Below are 16,140 nucleotides of genomic sequence, written 5' to 3' on the forward strand. Positions count from 1 at the left end.
CCTGGTATTTATCACGTTATGGGGACCAAATGTCCCCACAAGGATAGTAATACTAGTAAATTTTGACCTTGTGGGGGCATTTTTGAGGTCCCCATGAGGAAACAAGCTTATAAATCATACAGAATGAGTTTTTTTGAGAAAGTAAAAATGCACAAAGTTTCCTGTGAGGGGTAGGTTTAGGGGTAGGGTTGGTGTAGGGCAATAGCACATACAGTTTGTACAGTATAAAAACCATTACGCCTATGGAATGTCCCCATAAAACATGGAAACACAACATGTGTGTGTGTGTGTGTGTGTGTTTGTGTGTGTGTGTTCGTACATGATGAGATGCTGTGCACAGGGTGGAGACGGGGCAGATTCAGGGTCTGTGTTGAAGCGTTGGCTCTGGCTGAGGCTGGAGCAGCGTGGGGAGGGCAGGGGGCTGTTGTCGTCTGTGATGTGCTGGATGAGTCGACTGGGCCCCGGGCTCTGCTGGAGATCACTGCTACAGTCACCCTCTGCCAGCCTATAGTCTGAACACAAACACACACACAAACAGAGATCAGAGTCCTGCGCTGGGATAAAGCAGTGTGTCCTACTGTTGCTAACCCTCAGATTACAATTCACACCGAGCACTTCATCTGGAAAAGATATCCAATCTGACCCATTTCAAATACTAGACTAGTAATACTAGTAAAATTCTCTGAAGAAAATGTGAGTGGTGCTTGCTGTGCAAAACCTGCCAGCATGATTCCAGAATATTGTGTGTGATTGCTAATGTGTTATATATGGTGAGTGATTGTCAGAGAGTTTATATGTGGTTGCTAAGATGTTATGGAATGTCGCTCAGGAGTTGCTATGCAGGTGCCTATTTGTTTTAAGTGATAGGCTACTGTGTTACTGTGTTGCTATGCGGTTTCAAAGTTGTGCTAGGGAGTTGCCATAGATATGTATACGTAGATTCCCCATTCGACTGCACCAAGCACGTCCGCCATCTTTAACGGTCAACTTGGCATCATTCGCCATAATAATCAATGAATATTCGAAGATGCCACAATCCTGCACAGCCGATGGTTGTAAAAACCGTTGGGATAATAAATTCCTGAAGAAACGGGATAACCTTTCACAGGTGAGAATGTGTTGGTTTGTGCTTTTAAATGTATTAACTCAAAGTTTTGAAACATTGGTAACTTTTAATGTTGTGTTAGCTAATGCGCTCATCTTGTTGTATGGTGTTAGTTAGGTCTACACAACAAAAACATTGAGCTCTCTCGGCCACCGTACTCGAGGGTTCGCAGACCATTGACTGTTATGGTGAATGACGTCAAGTTGACCCTTCAAATATGGCGGACGCCTTAGGTATAGCGGCCCATGGAAACAGACGCTAATGAGGCATCTACGTATACATATCTATGGGGAGTTGCTATGTGGTTAGTAATGTCTTCTGAGTGGAATGTGTTGCTGTAGATTTGCTAGGTTGTTGTGGGTGGTTGCCAAGATGTTTATAACTTGTTGCTAAGATGTTCTGAGTGGTTGTTATTGTGTTTCTGTGTGGGTTCAATTGTGTTTTGGGGTGCTAGGGAGTTGAAATACAGTTGCTAATGTTATTTTTATGTCACTATGCAGTTGCTGGGATGTTGTGGGTGGTTGCCAAGTGTTTTATATTTTATGCAGTTGCTAAGATGTTCTGAATGGGTTGTTACAGTGTTGCTATGCACTTGCTATGTACGTGTTATGGGCTGTTGCCAGGGTGTTGCTATGTGGTTGATTAAGTGTCCTGAGGGGTTGTTATTGCATTTGTATAAGGTTTCTAGGGTGCGCTTCAGTCAGCTCTCTAGTTCACTAGTAAGTACACTACCAAGGCAGTAAACCATTCCTAAGTCTGTTCCAATGTCAATGTCAATGAACTGTTTCTAGTGCAATGAAATGTTTGTTTCTTTAAAATGAGCATAATAACCAGATGGGCAGTTGGGTTAGGCCTGTCACAAAAACCCTATGATATTCAGTTTTTTTAGATAAAGCTTGAGGCTTTATAGAACTTTTTAACACACCTGTCCTCAACAAGATGCATGATTTGAGGTATCATTTCATAGCATGAACAACGTGGGACAAGTTTAAAACTTACCATTAGGGGATTGTTCAATTCACTAACACTAAACAGTAATAGTGATGGTCAGGGGCGCCGCTAGCAATTTTGGGCCCTATGAAAGAATATTAGATTGGGCCCCCTACTGCACCAAACATACACTATATTTCCCAAAGTATTGGGACACCCCCTTCTAATGAACAGGTTTGACTACTTTAGTAATTGCAATGAGTACAAATCTTAATGTTTAAGCATATAATGATATTCTAGGGAATTGTGTGCTTCTAATTTTATACCAATAGTTTGAACAGGACCCTTTTCTATTCTAACACGACAATGCCTCTGTGTATAAGACAAGGTTAAAAAAAAGATTGATTTAGTCAGTGTGGAAGAACTTGACTGCAGAAAGCAAAGTCCTAATCCTAGCTGAACACCTCTGGTGTGACTAAATGCAGACCTTGAGCCACAAACTCATCATCACTAAACACCAATGACTTGTACATACATATATGGACAAAAATATTGGGACACTCCCCTTCTTTAGAACAGAAAAAGGCACTTCCAAAACTGTGGCATCAAAGATGGAAACAATTCATGTATTTAAAAATTGTATTTCCAGTTTTGGAAGCGTCTAAAATGATTTTACGCACGTGTACAAGTCATTGGTGTTTGGTGATGAGTTTTTGGCTCAAGGTCTGCATTTAAATTCACATCAGAGGTGTTCAGCTGGGATTAGGACTTTGCTTTCTGCAGACCAGTCAAGTTCTTCCACACTGACAGAATCAAACAAAAATTTTAACCTTGCCTTATACACAGAGGCATTGTTGTGTTAGAATAGACAAGGGTCCTGTCCAAACTATTGCTATATAATTAGAAGCACACAATTCCCTAGAATATCCTTATTTGCTTAAACATTAAGATTTGTACTCATGGAAATTACTAAAGTAGTCAAACCTGTTCATTAGAAGGGGGTGTCCCAATACTTTTGGCAATATAGTGTACAAGCCAACCTAGCTATTCAAAATCTTTGTCTGCAATTTAATAATATTGACCTATTACTTTTGCTATTGCTTTTGACCATTAGGTATCAGTAACATAATTCATTCAGAACCTTTTCTATGGACATAGACTTTCTGTACCACACTACTCTGCTGATATGGTTTGACTACTTAATCAGTTTCATTAATAGATAATTCAATAATAGATAATGTAAATAATACATTTATAATTTCTATTACATTACTACTACTGTTACTACTAATAAAACAGATCTCTGGGGACCTCAAAAGTGCGTGGGCCCTAAGTAGTTTCGCTTTCACAAGCATCACACACAGCGGGCATGAGTGAGCGGAGGCCGGCGGGCTAGAGTGAGGAACGGCTGGCGGGCTTGAGAACGGTGCAGCCGGCGGATTCGACGAAGGAGCGGCCAGCGGGCTTGCGGCAACCACCTTTATAATTTCTATTACATTACTACTACTGTTACTACTAATAAAACAGATCTCTGGGGACCTCAAAAGTGCGTGGGCCCTTAGAATCGTCCTAACTCCAAACCCCCTCCTTAGCGGCGCCCCTGGTGATGGCTGTCTTAGCAAACACCACTAATAATAAAAAAAAAAAACAATGCCATAGTTATCAACCCTACAGTAGTATATAAGATAAACTGTAAACTTTGTAAAAAGAGAAAAAGATTAGATCTTTTAATAACATTTTTGGGATATGACATTTCAATGGCATGATTAAAGTGGTCATATGATGTTATCCAAATCTTCCCACATTGTGACGTAGACATGTGTGGGCGTGTTAGAATGAACCGTTTTAGGTAGGTGGGGTTGACTCTTAACTTTTATAAAGAATATCTCTTTGGATTTGAGACTTTAGTCTTTGCAACTTTACAGATCTTCTTTATGCACCAAGAGCTTGTAACACTTCAAAGAGAAAGGAACAATTGAAATTGCATCATATGACCCCTTTAATAAAGCAAATTCACCGTTCATACTGACTCAAGCAAACTTCATCATTCCACACTTTTCAAAAAAGAACAATAGCAGACACAAATTAAAACAGAGATGCAAAGAGACAGCGAAAATGAACAGAGTGAACAAATGACAAACTGCTCAGCTTCACACACACACACACACACACCTGAGTCACTCTCTGATCCATTGAAATCAAGACAATGCAAACACTGAGGCATATAATGATTGTGAACCAAAAAAAAAAAAAAAGTTAACAAGCAGTGGCTTCAGTAGTTCAGTTAAGCTTAAATTTGTACACTACTGTTCAAAGGTTTGGGGTCAGAACTTTTTTATAATTAACATTTTTAAACAGATCAAAAGTGACAGTTGAAGACATTTATAATGTTACAAAAGATTTCTATTTCAAATAAATGCTGTTATTTTTAACTTTCTATTCCCCAAAAAAATCCTAAAAAAAATATTTTCAACAAAAACATTAAGCAGCACAACTATTTTCAAAATTTATAATATTAAGAAATATTTATTGAGCAACAAATCAGCATATCAGAAAGATTTCTGAAGGATCATGTGACACTGAAGACTGGATTAATAATGCTGAAAATTCAGCTTTGCATGACAGGAATAAATGACATTTTCAAATATACTCAAATATAAAACAGTTATTTTAAATTGTAATAATATTTCACAATATTACCGTTTTAACAGTATTTTTTTATTAAATAAATGCAGTCTTGAAAAGCATAAGTGACTTATTTCTAAAACATTCAGAACCTCTTTTGAACAGTATATTAAATGTCACTTCATGAGATGACAATGCATACTTAATAAGAACATTACTTTATAGTAAAAATCACTTGAACATAATTATACTACATGTGAGGTTATTCTGCAAGGACACCTGTGTGAACTTGAGAACTGACTTCATACAGCTGCTAAAAATCACCAGCTGATTACAAGTAACTGCTCAGTAGAGTGAAGTTAGCTCTGACAAAAAAGCTCCAGCATCATTTGTTAGCTTTTAGTGCAGAGAAAAAAAAGGTATGTAGTGAAATGACGTATGGAAGAGGTAGTGCATAAAGAATCTCGCCAAATTGTGGGATGGATATGTGTGCTTGTGAATTAAAGTCGTGCTGTGAGGAGGTGCCTGCGATCTCAGTGCCTGCGTTATTAATAGATGCCAGTGTGAAGCGGCTCGGACAACTGACTCACATGTGCCCAAAAAACAAGAGCCATCTTCTTCACAAAACCCATAAACAAATAAACCCAGCCCTCCCATAAGTCATGTTAGTCGGTCAGTGGGTTTTCATATCAGCAGACCACATTCATTCATTCATGCAACGTAGCAGCCCACCATTCAGTTTGACCATCAGGCACTCACATGCTACCCATAAAGCACTGCAAAAAAGCACTGCCGGCTCTCCTACCTGATGGGCTGCGCTCTTCCCCAACGCCATTGCATGAAGGAATCAGGATTTCATTTTTGAATCCCAGGCTAGGTGGACTTTCTTCAGGAGAGGTGTCTGAAGAAGGGCTGGTGTCTCCCTCCAGAGCCTGGAGCTTCAGCAAAGAGCCCTGCAGGCAGAAGCAGAACATGCCAGCTTCAGTTTTCGGAGCGTAAGAGGAAGATCGCTTTGCACGCGTCGAGCGAAGAAGAAGGATGCCACTGCAGTCTCACACGCCCCTCTGCTCTGCCTCCATCAGCCCTGCTCACGATACACGCGTGTGTGTGTGTGTGTCCGAGGGTGTGCGTACATGCACGAGTGAGGCTTGTGATCACGTCCTTCTCTGCTGCAGTTCTTTATCTGGCATGGATTATTCATGCCACTCTTTTAGTGGCGAAAAAGGAGCACGAGAGAGAGAGAGAGAGAGAGAAAAGAAGGGGGGTCTTCTGGCGTCAGCAAGCCCTTTAGCAGACTGGTTGAAGCTGGTTCCTCTGATAGGAGAACAGGTGTGGTTGGAGGAAGAGGGGCCGTGAGCGCATGCGGACGGATGCGTGGGATACGTGGAGGAGGGAGGCGGTTATGAAGGCTTTTCCCGCATCTGGAGGTGGGGGGGAGGTTCTCACTGAGAGTATTGACATCATGGCCCCTCCCAGCATCCATTCATAAAATAGAAAACGCAGCTGCAGGCAGCAGAATCATGCAGCTCTGTGATGTTACGGATGCATCTACACACTGATGTTAGAAATGTGCCGTCTATGTTTGTCAAAGATATTGATATTCAAGGGCATTTTTATCTTTTTGAGGACACATTTCACTTCTAACATATAACACCGTGCCCATTTACACTCTTAAAAATAAAAGTTAAATAAATAAAGGTTCATTAGAATATCCATTTTGGGTTCCGTAAAGAACCTTTTAATTGAACAGTTCTTAAAATAACCATTTTTTTCTAAAGTGAAGAACATTTTATAAATCAAAAGAACCATTTTTTCCATTATAAAGAACCTTTTGTGGAATGGAAAGGTTCCATGACTGTTAAAGGTTCTTCATCGAACCATAGATGCCGATAAAGAACCTTTATTTTTAGAGGTATATGTCAAATAAATTTGATTGAACATCTTTAAAAAAAAAAAACGGTTCTTTATTGGCATCTATGGTTTTAATGAAGAACCTCTAACATTCATGGAACCTTTCCATTGCACAAAAGGTTCTTCACAGTGGAAAGATGATAAAATGTTCTTTATAGTAAGAAATAAAAATGTTTCTTTTAAGAACTGTTCACTGAAAGGTTCATTGGGGAACGGTTAACTGATGTTATGGATGCATATATGTACGTTTACTGATATCAAAAATGTGCCGTCTATATTTGTATATTTTTGAGGATGCATTTAGCTTCTAACGTATAACACCATGCCCATTTCACTCTTAAAAATAAAGGTTCAAAAAGGGCTTTTCACAGTGATTCCACAGAAGAACCATTTTGGGTTCTAAATAAAAAAAAAACGGTTCTTTATTGGCATCTATGGTTTTAATGAAGAACCTCTAACATTCATGGAACCTTTCCATTGCACAAAAGGTTCTTCACAGTGGAAAGATGATAAAATGTTCTTTATAGTAAGAAATAAAAATGTTTCTTTTAAGAACTGTTCACTGAAAGGTTCATTGGGGAACGGTTAACTGATGTTATGGATGCATATATGTACGTTTACTGATATCAAAAATGTGCCGTCTATATTTGTATATTTTTGAGGATGCATTTAGCTTCTAACGTATAACACCATGCCCATTTCACTCTTAAAAATAAAGGTTCAAAAAGGGCTTTTCACAGTGATTCCACAGAAGAACCATTTTGGGTTCTCTAAAGAACCTTTCAATGAACAGTTCTTAGAACCATCTTTGAATTTCTGAATAACCTTTTAATAATCTAAAGAATCTTTTTCGACTATAAATAACATTTTGTGGAATGGAAAGGTTCCATGACTGTTAAAGTTTCTTCATGGAACCATAGAGGCCAGTAAAGAACCTTTATTTTTTGGTAGTGTGTATCAAAAAAAAATTGTACTGAACATCTTAAAAATAACAGTTCTTTACTGACCTTTATGGTTCCATGAAGAACCTTTAACATCCATGGAATCTTTCCATTCCACAAAAGGTTTTTTGTTTTACAGTAAGAAATAAAAATGTTTCTTTTAAGAACTGTTCACTGAAAGGTTCATTGGGGAACCCAAGTTGGGTTGAAACAACCCAGCATTTTTAGAATGTAATAAGCCTTTCTCGAACCTTTAATTTTTAGAGTGTAGGGGAAAATGGTTCACTGTTCACTGAAAGGTTCTTTGGGAAACCCAAAATGGTTCTTCTATGGCATCGCTGCAAAAACACCCTTTTGGAACCATTATTTTTAATATAGAAGTGTGGTCAAAAGGATTAGATACTATGAAATTTTAGTCCTCACAATTTAAATATCTGGGGCATATTTGCCCTGAGCCCTCCCATCCTTCAATTCTCATCTTTCCTCATTTCACGGTTCGTCTGTCAGTATTGTGTGCTCACTGTAAATGAAAGTCTGTGGGTTAAGACATTGATGCACTGCTGCTCTCACAGAGGATGAGTCATCCCTCTCTCTTGCCCTCCCCTTTCCTCTCCTCCATCCATCTTTTCCCTGCTCATCCCCTCTTCTCCGGGGGGAATAGATTGCGTGGTTGTGTGGAAAGGGTAACGCCCCCTTAAGCACCACTGACGCTCAAACTGACAGTGTTGGTGTGTGTGAGAAAGAAGGACTTATGTAAAGATCAAGCATGCTGATATCACTCACTGACCAATAAGAATATCATAATCAAAAGAACAATATCGCTGGAATGCAATCAGACATCAAAATGGACATCACTGACATAATCTGATGTTTTACTTGAGCATCCTAATACAGCACAACAAGCAGCAATTTTTTCAGTGTCCTTAGAATTTTTTTCTCATTCCTTTTTTCCATAGACATTAAAATTTCTTCAATAAAGAGTTTAATAAAATAAAGCCTTTAATCAACCCAACCAGCTTAGAGAAGAATCAAAACATTTATAAATCTAATTTAAGAAAATACTGGAAAATCTGACAAAGACTGTATACAGTATATTGACAACACAATGTTGTCAACTGTTTAAAGTGCTTTTTAAAATCAAATTACATAATATAGATATGAATTAATCAAATGAATCAAAAGTAATGATTTATATGAATATTTGCTAAGAAAACCTGAAGAAAATGTAATCCATACATTATTGTGTCAGACGAGTAGTGCATTGGACAATCAAGGCAAAATGTGCCTCAAAATGTGCCCAATATTAGTATTGTGATTTTGCAGTTGTAATATAAAAAAAATATATTATTATATTATTTTTAAATATTAGATTTTTTAATTTTACAGTTACAATAGAAATATTTATTATGTTGTTCTCTAATCTATTTTTATTTAATAATAAATAATATAAATAATATAATACTACACACATATATATATATATATATATATATATATAATTAATATAATTTTATAGCCATATTGATAATCACAAAAATTTTTGCCAAACTGTCCAGACCTACAATAAGCACAGCAAATTCAGGATTTTTTTAATGCCATTTTAATTTCAATTTTTATCAGAAAACGTACAATTATATTTTTTTCCTCACATTTTATAGTTTCTGTGCAGCGATTCTGTGATTGGTGGAGCTCCCTTCAGGAATATGGATAGTGTAGTTATTTACCAGAATTCTGACAATTTAACAGGATATTGTTATTAAATGTTGAATTCGCATTGAAACATATATCATTGCTTAGTGGAGAATATGAGTTGTGTCTCTTATACACTGTGATTTATACGGAACCTGAATAATGTCTATTGTTTATTCTGTTTACTATGAAAATAATCTAATAATATAAAAAATGTTTTGGCACATAGTTGATATCCTTGAAGCATCTTTTGGTCCATGGACAGGGTTTTTGTCTGTCTGTCTGTGTGTGTGTGTGTGTGTGTGTGTGTTCAGGGTTTGATTTTGTCTGTGGCGTCAGCGGGGACCTGATGGTGTTCCTTGCCATTTGTCATGTAAACTCAGAATGACATCACAGGAGAGTGGGCAGTCTAGATTTTTCTCTGTGAGGGCAAAAGGAACAACACTCATGGACCATTCACTGGACTAAATGCACTGACAGATGCCCACAACTCATGAGCCATTATATAAATTAATCTTTGTACCTCTGCATATGATTGTGGTACAATTAATTCATGAAGGAGGTGATCAAGTTTGGATGGGGGTGTATTTGTAACCTGCAAATTCAAAAGATGGACTTCAACTGAAATATGTTTCCGCCATCACCACATCTCTCAATATTGGCAGCTGACCATATTCTTTCTGACTGAAACTGTATGAATCATTTATGCATTCTTAATATAGTACTGTTCAGTATCACTTAGCATGTAAAACTAAAAACAAAACAAACAAAAAACTCTAGATTTGCACACATAAAAGGAGGGAACTGAATAATGTACTGGTCATTTTTCTCCATGCAAACACAATGAATGAGAACTGTAAACTATAGAAGGGACACAAAAACCACAAAAGTACCATTACTTCATATGACTTGTGTGCATTCCATGTTTTCTGAGTCATGATAATTCTGGTGACATGATATTTAAGTCATTATTCACTGATAAATTAAGTGAGTTTCTGTTGGGCTTGCATTCAAATGCCGGTCCTGTCGATGCCGCTAGGAATATTCCCCGAAGAACTAATTTGGCCTTCTGTGAACACCCGAGGTCCGAAAAGGAGAGTAAGGAAGAAACTTGAGAATCGAGGTGGAGTTCAACGTAGACTAAAGAGGATTCAAAGATATACTCCACTGCCTGGAATACTTTTAGGCAATGCACGCTCGCTTTGCCACAAATTGGATGAATTACAAGCCAATGTGAGTTCAATGCACGAATACAGAAGCAGGCATATGATGCCATTCACCGAAACATGGTTGGATGATTCAGTTGCTGATAGCACTTTATGGATCAGGCTGAACAGAGACAAAGATACAACAGGGAAAGAATGCCGAGGAGGTGTGTGTGTTTATATTAAGGAAAGTTGGTGTAATACAGCAATAGTACGACAACATAAGATTTGTAATTCAGATATTGAACTCATTGCAGATTCTTTATGTCCTTTTTATCTTCCTCGTGAGTTCCCTCAAATGACCTGGGTAAACTGGATAATATATCTCCAGATGCACCTAAATTTATTTTAGGTGATTTTAACCATTGTATTATGGATTCATATCTAAAGGGCTATTATCAATATGTTACATGCACTGATAAAGTTTTGGATAGATGTTAGGGCCTGATTTCGGGAGCTCCTCTTGGTTCATCTGATCATAATATAATCTTACTGTCTTCTGTGTACATTCCTATTGTAAAGCAAGTAAAGAGAGAAATACGATTTGTTCAAGAATGGACACCTTCTAATATTGAAGTTTTAAGGGGTTGTTTTGATTCCACAGATTGGAATCTGTTTTTAACACATGTTCTGATCTTAACAAACAGGTGCTTGCCATTTCTAAATATATTAATTTCTGTGTTGATTTTGTTATACCTACTAAAAAGATCACTTTGTATCCTAATAATAAACCTTGGGTTACGAAGGATTTAATTCAAAAAGTATACTGAATATGAAGAAGAGAGTATTTCTATCGGGGACTGATGAGGAGAAAAAAAACAACAGATAAACAGGGAAGTTAAAATGGCAATTAAAATTGCTAAAAGTAATTATAAAAATAAGATTGAGGGTATGTTTATGCATGGTAATCTTAAAGTCGCCTGGAAAGGAATTAAGAGTATGGCTGCAGTAAGTACAGGGGTATCAAATCAGCATAAGACAATGGAGAATTATGATACTAATTTCATTTTATTTAATAAGTACAATGAATTTGGTACCTGATCCATGAAAAGGCTCAATCATTGTACCAATACCCAAAAAAGCTAAGCCAGAATCTTTGAATGATTACCGTCCGATTGCCTTGACCTCTTTGGTCATGAAAGCTTTTGAAAAACAGATCATAAAGCATATGATGACGGTCGCTGGACCGGTCCTAGATCCAATGCAGTTCGCATATCACGCTAGAAGAGGTGTAGATGATGCAAAATGAGGTCTTATCGGACACAATAAACATTTCTATAGGTTCACCACAAGGTTGTGTACTTTCTCCTAATCTTTTAATATTATACACAAATGAATGTCAGAGTTTACAAGACAACAGTTATTTGGTCAAATATGTGGATGATACTGTGCTTCTGTCCTTGCTTTCATATTCAGACCAGGAATATGGTTCAGTTTTGTATGATAGGATGTAATTAGATCTAAATGTATCAAAAACTAAAGAGATGATCACCAATTTTAGTAAGAATACACTTGCACTTCAACAGGTGGTCATTAATGACACACAGGTGGATGTAGTAGAGGAATATAAGTATTTAGGTATATAAGTATTCATTTGTTTAAAGTATCCTGTCCTTTTCCTTTATTTGTTTGTTTTCATAATTGTCTATAAAGAACATCAATTGTTTTCAAGGCATTGTTAATATGTGCGCAAGAATTATGGGTGTTTCCTTGCAAAGTCTTACATTTTATTATGAACAGCAAGTGATGAGGATGGCGCATAAAATAATAGGAGACAGCACACACCTTTTGTGTTATTATTTTGAGTGGATGCCCCTTGGGCGACATTTAAGGACACCCAGATATTTTACAAATCGTTACAAATTAACTTTTGTGCCTGAAGCAATATGTTTATGTAATAAATGTAGTTTTTTTTTTCCTTCTATATTTTTGTATGTATTTTGAGTATTTGTATGTGTGTTTGTTAAGTGTTGATCGCATATGTGATGCACCACGGCAGGCTGAACTAAAGGGGATTAACGAAGCTCTAAACTAAAAAAACTAAAACTGATCTCCCCCTCCAGTGAGCTGGTAACCAACCGCTGCAACCAGATTATTGAGCATCAACAAGTATCCGGCCAACTTGAAAACTAATCATTCAGGCTTGTGTTGCAAACTGCATGTGCCAGGAAGACCTAAGGCAGATTATCAGTGGATAATTACTTAAATATTGAATCATATGACATCAGAAGAAATTGAATATAGCCCATTAGTCATATGGACTAGTGTAATTACATTTTTTTTTTCAGTTTCTTTATGTCGATTTAAACCTTGACAGCCCTAGTACTTATTCACTTTCATTGCATTGAAAAAACTGTCATAAGAATATTCTTGAAATATTTACCTTTCGTGTGATACAGGTTGTGAATGACATAAGGGGAAGTAAATGAATTTTCATCTTTAGCTGAATGTTTGCTTGAAGCGATAAAGATTACATTTGAAGGAAATTAAAATAATAGCTTTATGACATTTAAAGTTAAGATATGCATAGATGATGTGCTGTTTTAGAGTGTTTTACCTCAGGCGTTTGAGGTTTGTCTTCCTCTGTCAGTAAGAAGGTGAAGCTACAGGATGAGAGAAGAAAGAAGACCTGGTAAGTGGGTAGTAGCAGGTCTGAGAAATGTAATATAACCTGTATTATATCTTCTTTTTACTAACTATGTAATTATCATGTGACTGTATTTGGCTGTGAAAAGCTTTTGACTTGATCCCAGGGGTGTAGATTACGCGGGGGACGCGGGGGACGTGTCCCCCTCACTTTTAATATCACGTAAATTCGTCCCCCGCACTTTTTCGGGCAAGTGTGTTCGCATAGAGGTTTTCAAGAGCCGGTGTGAATAAATATATATTTAAATTCAAGCGTCCAGCTATCGCTGTATGAACAGTTGTTTTCACAGAAAAACAGAAACGTTTGGAAACATGAAGATATTAACCATACGATTGCGACAATACACAATATATGGTTTATTTGTGTTTGTCAAGTCATTTCCAGGTAATAAATACAGTATATGAACAATGCAGTGCTAACTGACATAGCATTTATTACAGTATATAAACTATTCTGCCTTATTATGTGATAAAAAATGTGTTTGTAGTCTATAAACAAATCATTATTATTGGTTATTGTCCAGCAGTTATACGATTTCTACGCCAATTAAAAGCTAGAAATTAGAGAAAAATTATAGTTGCGTATACACTACCAGTCAAAAGTTTTCGAACAGTAAGATTTTAATGTTTTTTAAAGAAGTCTCTTCTGTTCACCAAGCCTGCATTTATTTGATCCAAAGTACAGCAAAACAGTAAAATTTTGAAATATTTTTACTAGGCTATTTAAAATAAATATTTTCTATTTGAATATATTTTCAAATGTAATTTATTGTTATTTCAAAGCTAAATATTTAGCATAATTACTCCAGTCACACGATCCTTCAGAAATCATTCTGATATTCTGATTTGCTGCTCAAAAAACATTTATTATTATTATGATGTTGAAAACAGCTGAGTAGAATTTTTTCAGGTATCTTTGATGAATAGAAAGTTCAGAAGAACCGCATTTATCTGAAATAGAAATATTTTGTAACATTATAAATGTCTTTATCATAACTTTTGATCAATTTAAAGCATCCTTGCTAAATAAAAGTGTTGATTTCTATCATTTATTTTCCAAAAAATAAAAATTATACTGACTCTTAAGCTTTTGAATGGTATAGTGTATAATGTTACAAAAGCTTTTTATTTCACATAAATGCTGATCTTTGGATCTTTCTATTCATCAAAGAATCCAGAAAAAATATATATACTCAACTGTTTTAAATATTGATAATAATAATAATAATTAAAAAAAGGTTTCTTGAGCAGCAAATCAGCATATTAGAATGATTTTTCAAGGATGTGACACTGAAGACTGGAGTAATTATGCTGAAAATTCAGCTTTGATCACAGAAATCATTTTAAAATATATTCAAATAGAAAGCAGTTATTTTAAATAGTACAGCTTTTGCTGTACTTTGGATCAAATAAATGCAGGCTTGGTGAGCAGAAGAGACTTCTTTATAAAACATTAAAAATCTTACTGTTCAAAAACTGTTGACTGGTAGGTTATATAGATTACAGAGATGTTATATATATATATATAACATTTCTGTCCCGCTCACTTCTGAAATGATGGCTACGCCCCTGCTTGATCCAGTAGATAATGAATTCATCTTTCTTTCAGCATTGGTATGTTGAGTCTTACCTTATATTGGGTGAGGTAACACAGAACCGGTTCCTCCAATCAACATGCACAGCTCCCATAATCCCGTGCAAACCTGGATCTCTCTCTTCACACACAGCCTCCATCTCCCACAAAACTACTGGACAGAGATATAATCAGATCAGAAGATGTCCACAATATTTTTGTGCAGGTTTCATTTGAACTGATGTTAAAATTCATGGACGTCATCGTTTTGTTTAATTGTCTAAAGACATATTTTAATAATCTCATACACTCCAAGAAGCACAACCATTTAAAAAAAAACACACACACACTTTCAGAATTCTGTGTATGTGTAAGTGGGAATCATGATCAGCCTGCCGATGTGGGAAAATCCCATCGATTTCCTCTTTGGAATTCTCCTCACATCTCAGGACTCTCCCATGAGGACCAGAAAGGAATCACATCACAGTACATACTCCTGTCATATAAACCTGTGTGCTGTGCTTGTAGCTCAGTAAATGCACACACCTTAAAAGCACATCCACCCAAAAGATTGTGAATAATTCATGTAATTAATAACCAGTACTGTATGTCTGCATAGAGTGAAGCTATACAAACTAATTAACTTCACCAGGTCTATTGGAACATGATATTGAGGCATACCTTCATTACTGCATCAAACAAATGATTGATTAGTGCTCTCATATATTTGATTTTGTTACATGCTTTGTTTGGTGTTAGCAAAGAAGAAAAATCATTAATGAGATCTGAATTGTTTCTCCTAGACGGCAATGAGATTAAATGGAGAGCAGGTTTCCCAACTCTCCGATTTTTGTCTCCAAAGAAAAAAAGACTCACATGTCTATTCTTGAGTTTCAGAATCTCAATCTGTGCTCAAATCAAAACCGTCGGAGATGTCAAAATGAACTCAAATATTTCTCATGAGATTCCGGTAAAGACCAAGTTATCCAAACAATGCTGTTTGTTTGATAGCTCTATACTCTTACAGTTTGTGTCTATTTTTATTTCTGTCAGGACCACTATCGTCAAAATGATAGATACTTAGCATAAAGTTTGGTTTGGTGGTATGGTTCTGTTCTGGGCAAAAAACTCCCTGCCCATCCATGCAGCCTGTCATGAATGAGCAGTCAGAGCAGCAATAATAACCCCCCTAGGGTTAACAGAACAGAACAAGGCAGATATCATTAATGTACTCAATGATATTTAAGTGTAACACTTTATTCAAGATAAAGGAGTCTGATTAGCAAGGAATATCAGAAAGCCAAGTCCTGACTGTGGCGAAAGGAGGAGCTGGGGATGGAGGAGGGTAATTTGCTCCTGAGCAAGCTGAAAAGCTGCTGAATAATACTGAATAGAGCTTATATAGGAATGCTGCGATAGGTGTCGTATTCCTATAGGTAGATGTGATCAGCTGAGAATCAGCTGATGCAAGCTTGACTCACGTGACCTGCCAGAACTAACGCTAACGCTTAATTT

General features: G+C 36.6%; 1 protein-coding gene across 1 annotated transcript in view; it reads right to left on the reverse strand.

The window, feature by feature from the left end:
- Positions 1–14,786, reverse strand: part of LOC107695537 (protein FAM13C-like) — a 25,903-nt gene extending 11,117 nt beyond the window's left edge. The window contains exons 1-4 of the mRNA XM_016495495.1: positions 14,683–14,786; positions 12,964–13,009; positions 5,466–5,613; positions 320–512 (exon numbers count right to left, since the gene is read on the reverse strand). Coding sequence (XP_016350981.1) covers positions 320–512; positions 5,466–5,613; positions 12,964–13,009; positions 14,683–14,786 — 491 coding nt within the window. The remainder of the gene's footprint in view (positions 1–319; positions 513–5,465; positions 5,614–12,963; positions 13,010–14,682) is intronic.
- Positions 14,787–16,140: the final 1,354 nt, after the last annotated feature.

This window comes from Sinocyclocheilus anshuiensis, unplaced genomic scaffold (assembly GCF_001515605.1).
Source record: "Sinocyclocheilus anshuiensis isolate Anshui unplaced genomic scaffold, SAMN03320099.WGS_v1.1 scaffold466, whole genome shotgun sequence".
In the NCBI taxonomy this organism is placed as follows: domain Eukaryota; kingdom Metazoa; phylum Chordata; class Actinopteri; order Cypriniformes; family Cyprinidae; genus Sinocyclocheilus; species Sinocyclocheilus anshuiensis.